Here is a 13223-nt window from a genome sequence, read left to right as displayed (position 1 = left end):
CCATGTGGTACCCATGGGTGTCCTGCATCCCCATCCCATGTGGTACCCATGGGTGCCCTGCATCCCCATCCCATGTGGTACCCATGGGTGCCCTGCATCCCCATCCCATGTGGTACCCATGGCTGCCCTGCATCCCCATCCCATGTGGTACCCATGGGTGCCCTGCATCCCCATCCCATGTGGTACCCATGGGTGCCCTGCATCCCCACCCCATGTGGTACCCATGGGTGCCCTGCATCCCCATCCCATGTGGTCCCCATGGGTGTCCTGCATCCCCATCCCGTGTGGTACCCATGGCTGTCCTGCATCCCCATCCCATGTGGTACCCATGGGTGTCCTGCATCCCCACCCCATGTGGTACCCATGGGTGCCCTGCATCCCCACCCCATGTGGTACCCATGGGTGTCCTGCATCCCCATCCCATGTGGTACCCATGGGTGTCCTGCATCCCCATCCCATGTGGTACCCATGGGTGTCCTGCATCCCCATCCCATGTGGTACCCATGGGTGTCCTGCATCCCCATCCCATGTGGTACCCATGGGTGCCCTGCATCCCCATCCCATGTGGTACCCATGGGTGTCCTGCATCCCCATCCCATGTGGTACCCATGGGTGTCCTCACATCCCCATCCCATGTGGTACCCATGGGTGTCCTGCATCCGCATCCCATGTGGTACCCATGGCTGTCCTGCATCCCCGTCCCATGTGGTACCCATGGGTGTCCTCCATCCCTACCCCATCCCGTGGCTCTGTGTGGTCTCAACAGTGTCACACATCCCATTCCCATTCCCATTCCCGCTGTGGTTCCTCCTACAGAGACCAAAGATGACCTGGAGCAGCTGACAGCAGACATCAAGAAAATGGCCAACAGCGTCCGCAACAAACTCAAGAGTGAGTGACCGTGTCCCCATCCTGTCCCCATCCTGTTCCCATCCTGCCCCCATGTCCCCATCACTGTTCCCATGTCCCCATCCTGTCCCCATCCTGTCCCCATCACTGTTCCCATGTCCCCATCCTGTCCCCATCACTGTCCCCATGTCCCCATCCTGTCCCCATCCTGTCCCCATCACTGTTCCCATGTCCCCATCACTGTCCCCATCCTGTCCCCATCCTGTCCCCATCCTGTCCCCATGTCCCCATCCTGTCCCCATCCTGTCCCCATCACGGTTCCCATGTCTCCATCACTGTCCCCATCCTGTCCCCATCACTGTTCCCATGTCCCCATCACTGTTCCCATGTCCCCATCACTGTTCCCATGTCCCCATCCTGTCCCCATCACTGTTCCCATGTCCCCATCACTGTTCCCATGTCCCCATCCTGTCCCCATCCTGTCCCCATCCTGTCCCCATCACTGTTCCCATGTCCCCATCACTGTCCCCATCCTGTCCCCATCACGGTTCCCATGTCCCCATCACTGTCCCCATCCTGTCCCCATCACTGTTCCCATGTCCCCATCACTGTTCCCATGCCCCCATCCTGTCCCCATCACTGTCCCCATCCTGCCCCCATCACTGTTCCCATGTCCCCATCACTGTTCCCATGTCCCCATCCTGTCCCCATCACTGTTCCCATGTCCCCATCACTGGTCCCAGGCCCCCATCCTGTCCCCATCACTGTCCCCATCCTGCCCCCATCACTGTTCCCATGTCCCCATCACTGTTCCCATGCCCCCATCCTGTCCCCATCACTGTCCCCATCCTGTCCCCATCACTGTTCCCATGTCCCCATCACTGTCCCCATCCTGTCCCCATCACTGTTCCCATGTCCCCATCACTGTTCCCATGTCCCCATCACTGTCCCCATCCTGTCCCCATCACTGTCCCCATGTCCCCATCACTGTCCCCATCCTGTCCCCATCACGGTTCCCATGTCCCCATCACTGTCCCCATCCTGTCCCCATCACTGTCCCTATGTCCCTATCCTTTCCCCATTGCTGTCTCCATGTCCCCATCACTGTCCCCATCCTATTCCCATCACTGTCCCCATGTCCCCATCACTGTTCCCATGTCCCCATCGCTGTTCCCCTGTCCCCATCACTGTCCCCATCCTGTTCCCATCACCGTCCCCATGTCCCCATCCTGTCCCCATCGCTGTTCCCATGTCCCTATGGGGAGGCAGGGAATACCCCATGGCCGTGGGGCAGGTCCCTGAGGGGCCGGGTCCTGCCCCCCAGGTATGGAGCGCAGCATCGAGCAGGATGAGGTGCGCTCCTCCGCTGACCTGCGCATCCGCAAGTCCCAGGTGAGCCCCGGTCCCCACGCGGCACCACGGAGCCTGTTCCCAATGGGATGGGCATGGGGATGCGGCACCTCCCGGGGTCCCATCCCTGTCCCCTATCCCACACGCACCACACCTGGCTGCTCCCAAGCTTCCTGTCCCCCATGTCCCCAGCACTGCCCGGCCATCCCAGCCCCATGCTCCTGTCCCCATGGAATACAGCTCATGGGATGCGCCATGCACTCGGGTCCTGTTCCCTTAGGACCAGGGAGGTGCCATGTCCAGGATGTCCCCATCCCCACGTCCCTGTCCCCATTCCCATGTTCTTGTCCCCATTCCCATCACTGGGTCCTGTCCCGCAGGGACCAGGGAGGTGCTGTGCTCAGGGTGTCCCCATATCCCATGTCCCCGTCCCCAGCACTCAGTGCTGTCCCTATGGACACACCATACCCAGGGTGTCCCCATATCCCATGTGCCCATCCCCAGCGCTCAGTGCTGTCCCTATGGACACACCATACCCAGGGTGTCCCCATATCCCATGTCCCCAGCACTCAGTGCTGTCCCTATGGACACACCATACCCAGGGTGTCCCCATATCCCATGTCCCCAGCACTCAGTGCTGTCCCTATGGACACACCATACCCAGGGTGTCCCCATATCCCATGTCCCCAGCACTCAGTGCTGTCCCTATGGACACACCATACCCAGCCATCCCCATCCCCAGCACTCGGTGCTGTCCCTATGGACGCACCATACCCAGGGTGTCCCCATATCCCATGTCCCCATCCCCAGCACTCGGTGCTGTCCCTATGGACGCACCATACCCAGGGTGTCCCCATATCCCATGTCCCCGTCCCCAGCACTCAGTGCTGTCCCTATGGATGCACCATACCCAGGGTGTCCCCATATCCCATGTCCCCAGCACTCGGTGCTGTCCCTATGGACACACCATACCCAGGGTGTCCCCATATCCCATGTGCCCATCCCCAGCACTCAGTGCTGTCCCTATGGACACACCATACCCAGGGTGTCCCCATATCCCATGTCCCCAGCACTCAGTGCTGTCCCTATGGATGCACCATACCCAGGGTGTCCCCATATCCCATATCCCATGTCCCCAGCACTCGGTGCTGTCCCGCAAGTTCGTGGATGTGATGACCAAGTACAATGAGGCGCAGGTGGACTTCCGGGAGCGCAGCAAGGGCCGGATCCAGCGGCAGCTCGAGATCAGTGCGTGCCCCCCCATAGACCCTATAGATCCCATAGACCCCATAGATCCCATAGACCCTATAGATCCCATAGACCCCATAGATGCTATAGATCACATAGACCCTATAGACCCCACAGATCCCACAGACCCTATAGATCACATAGACCCTATAGATCACATAGACCCTATAGACCCCACAGATCCCACAGACCCTATAGATCACATAGACCCTATAGACCCCACAGACCCTATAGATCACATAGACTCTATAGACCCCATAGATCCCATAGACCCTATAGATCACATAGACTCTATAGACCTCATAGACCCTATAGACCCTATAGATCCTATAGACCTCATAGACCCTATAGACCCTATAGATCCTATAGACCTCATAGACCCTATAGACCCCATAGATCCTATAGACCCCATAGACCCTATGGATCCCATAGACCCTATAGACCTCATAGACCCTATAGATCCTGTAGGCCCTATAGACCCCATAGATGCTATATACCTCATAGACCCTATAGATCCCATAGACCCTATAGATCACATAGGCCCTATAGACCCCATAGACCTTATAGATCCTTTAGGCCCTATAGACCCCATAGATCCCGTAAACCCTTTAGATCACATAGGCCCTGTAGATCCCATAGGATCTATAGATGCCATAGATCCTATAGATCCCATAGGCCCTATAGATCACACAGGCCCTGTAGATCCCATATGCCCTATAGATCCTGTAGATCCCATAGACCCTGTAGATCCCATAGACCCTATGGATCCTATAGACCCTATAGATCCCATAGGCCCGAGAGATCCCATTGACCCCATAGACCCTATAGACCCCATAAACCCTATAGACCCTATGGATCCCATAGACCCTGTAGATCCCATAGGCCCTATAGATCCCATAGACCCCATAGACCTTATAGATCCCATAGACCCCATAGATCCCATAGGCCCTGTAGATCCCATAGACCTCATGGATCCCATAGACTGCATAGGCCTTATAGATGCCATAGACCCTATAGATCCCATAGGCCCTATAGATCCCATAGGCCCCATAGATCCCATAGACTGCATAGGCCTTACGAATCCCAGAGACCCCATAGACCCTATAGATCCCATAGACCCTGTAGATCCCATAGGCCCTATAGATCCCATAGACCCCATAGACCTTATAGATCCCATAGACCCCATAGACCCTATAGATGCCATAGACCCTATAGATCCCATAGGCCCTATAGATCCCATAGGCCCTGTAGATCCCATAGGCCCCATAGATCCCATAGACTGCATAGGCCTTACGGATCCCAGAGACCCCATAGACCCTATAGATCCCATAGACCCTGTAGATCCCATAGGCCCTATAGATCCCATAGACCCCATAGACCTTATAGATCCCATAGACCCTATAGATGCCATAGACCCTATAGATCCCATAGGCCCCATAGATCCCATAGGCCCTGTAGATCCCATAGACCTCATGGATCCCATAGACTGCATAGGCCTTATAGATCCCATAGACCCCATAGATCCCATAGGCCCCATAGATCCCATAGGCCCTATAGATCCCATAGGCCCTGTAGATCCCATAGACCTCATGGATCCCATAGACCCTATCGATGCCACAGACCCTATAGACCCCATAGATCCCATAGGCCCTGTAGATCCCATAGACCTCATGGATCCCATAGACTGCATAGGCCTTATAGATCCCATAGACCCTATAGATCCCATAGGCCCCATAGATCCCATAGGCCCTATAGATCCCATAGGCCCTGTAGATCCCATAGACCTCATGGATCCCATAGACTGCATAGGCCTTATAGATCCCATAGACCCTATAGATCCCATAGATCCCATAGGCCCCATAGACCCCATAGGCCCTATAGATCCCATAGGCCCTGTAGATCCCATAGACCTCATGGATCCCATAGACTGCATAGGCCTTATAGATCCCATAGACCCTATAGATGCCACAGACCCTATAGATCCCATAGGCCCCATAGACCCTATAGATCCCATAGACCCCATAGATCCCATAGGCCCCATAGACCCCATAGGCCCTATAGATCCCATAGGCCCTATAGATCCCATAGACCCCACACACCCCCGGGACAGGGGATGGAACCACCACCCCTACAGACCCCGCCCCTTTTGCTAAGTGGGCGGAGCCAACCCCTACCCCCCCCCCCCGTTTTTCCCCTGCACTGAAGCGGGCGGAGCCAACCCCTCAGGCCACGCCCCCCCCCCCCCTCCACCAAGGGGGCGGAGCTTGTCCCTGCAGCTCCGCCCATTGAGAAAGTGGGCGGGGCCAAGCCCGCGGTGGGCGGGGCTTACACACGCCACACCCCCTCGTCCCGCAGCCGGTAAGAACACGACGGACGAGGAGCTGGAGGAGATGCTGGAGAGCGGGAACCCGTCCATCTTCACTGCGGGGGTGAGCCCCACATCGGTGGGGCGGGTACCGGGGGGTGCAGCCCCACATCCCTGACCCACAGCTCCCACCCCACACCCCCCAGATCATGGAGTCGCAGATGTCGAAGCAGGCGCTGAGCGAGATCGAGGGGCGGCACAAGGACATCGTGCGCCTGGAGAGCAGCATCAAGGAGCTGCACGACATGTTCGTGGACATCGCCATGCTGGTGGAGAACCAGGTGGGGCTGGGAGCAAGGCGGAGATGGGACCGGGGTCAGGGCGGAGATGGGTGTGGGATCAAGGGGGAGATGGGTGTGGGGTCAGTGGGGAGATGGGTGTGGGGGGTATGGGAGCAAGGCGGAGATGGGACCGGGGTCAGGGCGGAGATGGGTGTGGGATCAGTGGGGAGATGGGCATGGGGTGTATGGGATCAATGGGGAGATGGGCATGGGGTCAGGGGGGAGATGGGTGTGGGGTGTATGGAATCAATGGGGAGATGGGTGTGGGATCAATGGGGAGATGGGTGTGGGGTCAGGGGGGAGATGGGTGTGGGATCAGTGGGGAGATGGGCATGGGGGGTATGGGATCAAGGGGAGATGGGTGTGGGATCAATGGGAAGATGGGTGTGGGGTCAAGGGGGAGATGGGTGTGGGATCAATGGGGAGATGGGTGTGGGGTCAATGGGGAGATGGGTGTGGGGTCAATGGGGAGATGGGTGTGGGATCAGTGGGGAGATGGGTGTGGGGGGTATGGGATCAATGGGGAGATGGGTGTGGGATCAAGGGGGAGATGGGCGTGGGGTGTATGGGATCAAGAGGGAGATGGGTGTGGGGGGTATGGGATCAAGGGGGAGATGGGCACGGGGTGTACAGGATCAATGGGGAGATGGGTGTGGGATCAATGGGAAGATGGGCATGGGATCAATGGGATCAATGGGGAGATGGGTGTGGGATCAATGGGGAGATGGGCATGGGATCAACAGGGAGATGGGCATGGGGAGTATGGGATCAATGGGGAGATGGGTGTGGGATCAACAGGGAGATGGGCATGGGGTGTATGGGATCAATGGGGAGATGGGTGTGGGGGGTATGGGATCAATGGGGAGATGGGCATGGGGGGTATGGGATCAAGGGGGAGATGGGTGTGGGATCAATGGGGAGATGGGCATGGGATCAATGGGGAGATGGGTGTGGGGGGGATGGGATGGGATGAGGGATCGGGGATCCATGGGATGAGCAGGGATTGGTCCATGGGATGAGCAGGGATTGGTCCATGGGATGAGCGGGGATTGGTCCATGGGATGCTCAGGGATTGGTCCATGGGATGAGCAGGGATTGGTCCATGGGATGCTCAGGGATCGGTCCATGGATGCTCAGGGATTGGTCCATGGGATGAGCAGGGATTGGTCCATGGATGCTCAGGGATTGGTCCATGGATGCTCAGGGATTGGTCCATGGGATGAGCAGGGATTGGTCCATGGGATGAGCAGGGATTGGTCCATGGGATGCTCAGGGATTGGTCCATGGGATGAGCAGGGATTGGTCCATGGGATGAGCGGGGATTGGTCCATGGGATGAGCGGGGATTGGTCCATGGGATGAGCGGGGATTGGTCCATGGGATGAGCAGGGATTGGTCCATGGGATGAGCAGGGATTGGTCCATGGGATGAGCAGGGATCGGTCCATGGGATGAGCAGGGATTGGTCCATGGATGAGCAGGGATTGGTCCATGGGATGAGCAGGGATTGGTCCATGGGATGAGCAGGGATTGGCCCATGGGATGCTCAGGGATTGGTCCATGGGATGAGCAGGGATCGGTCCATGGGATGCTCAGGGATTGGTCCATGGGATGAGCAGGGATTGGTCCATGGGATGAGCAGGGATTGGTCCATGGGATGAGCGGGGATTGGTCCATGGGATGAGCAGGGATCGGTCCATGGGATGAGCAGGGATTGGTCCATGGGATGCTCAGGGATTGGTCCATGGGATGAGCGGGGATTGGTCCATGGGATGAGCAGGGATTGGTCCATGGGATGCTCAGGGATTGGTCCATGGGATGAGCGGGGATTGGTCCATGGATGCTCAGGGATTGGTCCATGGATGAGCAGGGATTGGTCCATGGGATGAGCAGGGATTGGTCCATGGGATGAGCAGGGACCTCCCCCTGGCAATGGGGCTCACCCCCCAGGCCCGCAGTGGAGGCGCCCGGGGCTCAGCACTGCCCCATGGCAGGTTCCATCCCCAGTGCCCGGCGGGGGGGTTGGGGGGCGGTGCCGGTGCTCACCCCACACCTCTCCCCCCCCAGGGCTCCATGATCGACCGCATCGAGAGCAACATGGACCAGTCCGTGGGCTTCGTGGAGCGCGCCGTGGCCGACACCAAGAAGGCCGTGAAGTACCAGAGCGAGGCCCGGAGGGTGAGCACGGCCCCACAGCGAGCGGGCGCCACCCCAGAGAGAGCACTGAACACCCCATAGAGAGCATCCGTCACCCCATAGCAAGCTGCTGCCACCCCATAGAGAGCATCCGTCACCCCATAGAGAGCATTGAACACCCCATAGCGAGCACTGAACACCCCATAGAGAGCATCCATCACCCCATAGAGAGCATCCGTCACCCCAGAGAGAGCATTGAACACCCCATAGCGAGCATCCATCACCCCATAGACAGCATCCGTCACCCCATAGAGAGCATTGAACGCCCCATAGCAAGCGGCCGTCACCCCATAGAGAGCGGCCGTCACCCCATAGAGAGCATTGAACACCCCATAGAGAGCATCCATCACCCATAGAGAGCATTGAACACCCCATAGCGAGCGGCCGTCACCCCATAGAGAACGTCCGTCACCCCAGAGAGAGCGTCCGTCACCCCAGAGAGAGGATTGAACACCCTATAGCGAGCTGCTGCCACCCCATAGAGAGCATCCGTCACCCCACAGCGAGCGGCCGTCACCCCATAGAGAGCATCCGTCACCCCATAGACAGCATTTAACACCCCATAGCGAGCACTGAACACCCCATAGCGAGCGGCCGTCACCCCATAGCGAGCAGCCACTACCCCATAGCGAGCATTGAACACCCCATAGAGAGCGTCCATCACCCATAGAGAGCATTGAACACCCCATAGCGAGCGGCCATCACCCCATAGAGAGCATTGAACACCCCATAGAGAGCATCCGTCACCCCATAGAGAGCGGCCATCACCCCATAGAGAGCATTGAACACCCCATAGCGAGCGGCTGCCACCCCATAGACAGCATTTAACACCCCATAGCGAGCATTGAACACCCCATAGAGAGCGTCCATCACCCATAGAGAGCATCTGTCACCCCATAGAGAGCATTGAACACCCCATAGAGAGCATCCGTCACCCCACAGAGAGCGGCCGTCACCCCATAGAGAGCATTGAACACCCCATAGAGAGCATCCGTCACCCCATAGAGAGCGGCCGTCACCCCATAGAGAGCATTGAACACCCCATAGAGAGCATCCGTCACCCCATAGCGAGCATTGAACACCCCATAGGGAGCGTCCATCACCCATAGAGAGCGGCCGTCACCCCATAGCGAGCGGCCATCACCCCATAGAGAGCATTGAACACCCCATAGAGAGCATCCGTCACCCCATAGAGAGCGGCCGTCACCCCATAGAGAGCATTGAACACCCCAGAGAGAGCATCCATCACCCATAGAGAGCATTGAACACCCCATAGCAAGCTGCTGCCACCCCATAGAGAGCATCCGTCACCCCATAGAGAGCATTGAACACCCCATAGCGAGCTGCTGCCACCCCATAGAGAGCATCCGTCACCCCATAGCGAGCGGCCGCCACCCCATAGAGAGCATCCGTCACCCCATAGAGAGCGTTGAACACCCCATAGAGAGCATCCATCACCCCATAGTGTACATCACCCTGTAGCGAGCGTCCGTCACCCCATAGAGAGCATTGAACACCCCATAGACAGCGTCCGTCACCCCATAGAGACCAGTGTCCCCCCATAGACCCTGTGTCCCCAGTGTCCACCAACGGCCTTACCATAGCCCCCAATGCACCCCAGTGCCCCCCTATGACCCCAGCCCCACCTCCCCCTGTATCCCAGTGCCCCCGAGCCCCCCCATGTCCCCAAACCACCCCAACACCTCTCCCCCCCCCCCCCAGTGACCCCCAACTGGTCCCAGCCCCCCCTTTATGGCTCCATGGGGTTGGCAGCTCTGCCCCTACGCCCCACATGTGTGGGGCAGGGCTGATCAGCCCCCATGGGGTGAGGGGGGTGGCTCGCTGTGGGGCTGGACAGGAGATGGGCCCCATGGGGCTGGGGTGTGGGAGGGGGCAGGAGAGCCCCATGGAGGGGGGGGGGGTGGAGACAATGGGATGGTGCCAGCACGGTGTCAGCATGGGGCCCAGGGTCTATGGGGCTCAGGGTCTGTGGGGCTCAGGGCTCTATGGGGCTCAGGGCTCTATGGGGCACTATGGGGCTCAGTTCTATGGGGCTCAGGGCACTGTGTGACTCAGTTCTTTGGGATTTAGGTCTCTATGGGGCTCAGGGTCTATGGGGTTCTATGGAGCTCAGGGTCTGTGGGGCTCAGGTCTATGGGGCTCAGGGTCTGTGGGGCTCTATGGGGCTCAGGTCTATGGGGCTCAGGGTCTATGGGGTTCTATGGAGCTCAGGGTCTGTGGGGCTCAGGTCTATGGGGCTCAGGGCTCTATGGGGCACTATGGAGCTCTGGGTCTATGGGGCTCAGGGTTCTATGGGGCTCAGGGCTCTAAGGGGCACTATGCGGCGCAGTTCTATGGGGCTCAGGGCTCTATGGGGCTCAGTTCTATGGGGCTCAGGGCTCTATGGGGCTCAGGGCTCTATGGGGCTCAATTCTATGGGGCTCAGTGCTCTATGGGGCTCAGAGCTCTATGGGGCTCAGTTCTATGGGGCTCAGTTCTATGGGGCTCAGGGCTCTATGGGGCACTATGCGGCGCAGTTCTATGGGGCTCAGGGCTCTATGGGGCTCAGTTCTATGGGGCTCAGTTCTATGGGGCTCAGAGCTCTATGGGGCTCAGTTCTATGGGGCTCAGTTCTATGGGGCTCAGGGCTCTATGGGGCACTATGCGGCGCAGTTCTATGGGGCTCAGGACTCTATGGGGCTCAGGGCTCTATGGGGCTCAGTTCTATGGGGCTCAGAGCTCTATGGGGCTCAGAGCTCTATGGGGCTCAGTTCTATGGGGCTCAGGGCTCTATGGGGCTCAGTTCTATGGGGCTCAGGGCTCTATGGGGCTCAGTTCTATGGGGCTCAGAGCTCTATGGGGCTCAGTTCTATGGGTTTCAGGGCTCTATGGGGCTCAGTTCTATGGGGCTCAGGGCTCTATGGGGCTCAGGGCTCTATGGGGCTCAGGGCTCTATGGGGCTCAGGGCTCTATGGGGCTCAGTGCTCTATGGGGCTCAGGGCTCTATGGGGCTCAGGGCTCTATGGGGCTCAGGGCCTGGATTTGCTCCATGCTTGCCCCCCCCACATCCCTGCAGCCCCTCATCCCCTTCCCTCCCTGCCATGGGGACGCCTCCCCCTTCCCTCCTCATTCCCAACATCCCACCCCACACCCCCCCCCCATGGCGCGACCCCATCACTGCAATTCCCCTTCCAGCCCCTCTTTATCCCCACGGGAAGGGGGCTCGACCCCTTACCCCCCCCCCCTTCCGCTGCTCCATCCCCTTGGGACCCCCATCGCCATGGGGATGGAGCCGGCGGCGCGCATCCCATGGGATGAGCGATGGGAATCCAGGGCTTGGGGGGTGGGGGGGTGGTGGCTCTGCCTTTGCTGCCCCCCATCCCTATGGGGCTGGGAACACTGCCCCCTCCGCGCCTTGATATCCGTGCTGGACCCACAGCGACAGGAGGATGTGGTGGTACCCAACTCCCATTGCACAACGGGATGCTTGAGGGGGGGGGAGCAGCATCGGGATGAGGGTTTGGGACCCCTCATCCCTTCCAGAGCAGAATTCCCCATGGATTCAATGGGACGTTCCCCATCCCTGGGCCAGGTTGGCCATAGGGCCTTGGAGCGAGGCGTTGGGCTGGGATGAGCTTCGAGCTTCCCTTTATCCCAGCCCATTCCATGATGGATCGGGATCGGTCCTGGCCATTCCCAGCACCCCACGGTGCCCCTCTTTCCCCTGCCCCACAGAAGAAGATCCTCATCATGCTCTGCTGCATCATCCTCGCCGTTATCCTGGCCTCCAGCATCGGCAGCATCTTCGCCTGAGCCCATCCCGCTGCCCTCAGGTGATGGAGCCCACACCGGGATCACCAGGGAATGGGATTGGACCCCATGGAGGGGGGGGAACGGGACCTGGCCTCACTGGAGGGGGTGGGATTCACCCCAAAGCACCAGCACGGACTTGGGGGGCAGCCCCACATTAAGGAGGGATGGGGCCGGGGTTCCGCTGGTCCTCATCCTCCTCCCCGTTCCAGGTGGCCTTCCCCTGCTCCAGGATGATCCCATTGGAGCGCACCGGGACCTTGCTGTGTGTGTCCCCAACCCCGAGCATCCCGGAGGAACGGAGACCCCTGCATCCCGGCTCCCTCCCATCCCCATGGGAAGGCTCCGAGGTTCCCCCCCCCCTCTCTATTTCCTTTGCTCCCCATCCCACCCGTGCTCGGAGCAGCTTCCCCATATCCATGGGGATTCTCCCATCCCCTGGCGTGCGCGGCTCCAGCCTGCTCCCCAATAAAGCCATCACACCGGGCTCAAGAGCCATAAAGGGCCGCCCCATCCGAGGCCCCACGGCGCTCCCCATTGCCCACGGAGCAGCGCATCCCTCGGGAAGCTTTTAATCAGGGTCCTGGGGAGCGGGATGGGGACACCCCCATATCCCAATGGGAACCATCCCCTTGTCCTGTCCTTGCATTCCCTATGGCCATCACTGGGATCCTGGTGAGCGGGATGGGGACACACACACCCCAGAGCCAATGGGAGCCGTCCCCTTGTCCTGTCCTTGCATTCCCTATGGCCATCACTGGGATCCTGGTGAGCAGGATGTGACCCTCCCCTCCATATCCCAATGGGAACACATCCCCTTGTCCTATCCCTGCCTTCCCTATGGCCATCACTGGGATCCTGGTGAGCAGGATGTGACCCCCCCCTCAATACCCCAATGGGAACCCACCCCCTTGTCCTATCCCTGCATTCCCTATGCCCATCACTGGGATAATGGTGAATGGGAAAACACCCCCCTTTTCCATATCCCAATGGGAACCCATCCCCTTGTCCTGTCCCTCCATTCCCTATGCCCATCACTGGGATCCTGGTGAGCAGGATATGACCCACCCTCCATATCCCAATGGGAACCCATCCCCTTGTCCTCCCCCTGCCTTCCCTATGCCCA

The 13223-nt window shown here is 59.1% G+C and overlaps 1 protein-coding gene across 1 annotated transcript; it reads left to right on the top strand.

The window, feature by feature from the left end:
- Window positions 1-644: 644 nt before the first annotated feature.
- On the top strand, window positions 645-12116 carry LOC134171575 (syntaxin-3-like). Its single transcript, XM_062633962.1, has 7 exons — window positions 645-891; window positions 2174-2241; window positions 3339-3447; window positions 5803-5876; window positions 5959-6093; window positions 8159-8269; window positions 12023-12116. Exons 1-7 carry the CDS (start codon window positions 645-647, stop codon window positions 12098-12100), a joined length of 822 nt encoding a protein of 273 aa, XP_062489946.1. The 3' UTR covers window positions 12101-12116.
- The last annotated feature ends 1107 nt before the right edge of the window (window positions 12117-13223 follow it).

The sequence above is a fragment of the Pezoporus occidentalis genome, unplaced genomic scaffold (genome assembly GCF_034315485.1).
Source record: "Pezoporus occidentalis ecotype Australia unplaced genomic scaffold, CSIRO_AGI_Poc_V1 ctg1123, whole genome shotgun sequence".
Lineage (NCBI taxonomy): Eukaryota > Metazoa > Chordata > Aves > Psittaciformes > Psittacidae > Pezoporus > Pezoporus occidentalis.
This window is presented reverse-complemented; position numbering and strand designations above follow the sequence as displayed.

Bases quoted from the DNA above. Each gene is read 5' to 3' on its own strand.
- LOC134171575 (XM_062633962.1), top strand. From the start codon at position 645: ATGGGTGTCCTGCATCCGCATCCCATGTGGTACCCATGGCTGTCCTGC. The intron at 6,094-8,158 runs GTGGGGCTGGGA...CTCCCCCCCCAG, and splicing joins CCATGCTGGTGGAGAACCAG to GGCTCCATGATCGACCGCAT. The intron at 8,270-12,022 runs GTGAGCACGGCC...CCTGCCCCACAG, and splicing joins ACCAGAGCGAGGCCCGGAGG to AAGAAGATCCTCATCATGCT.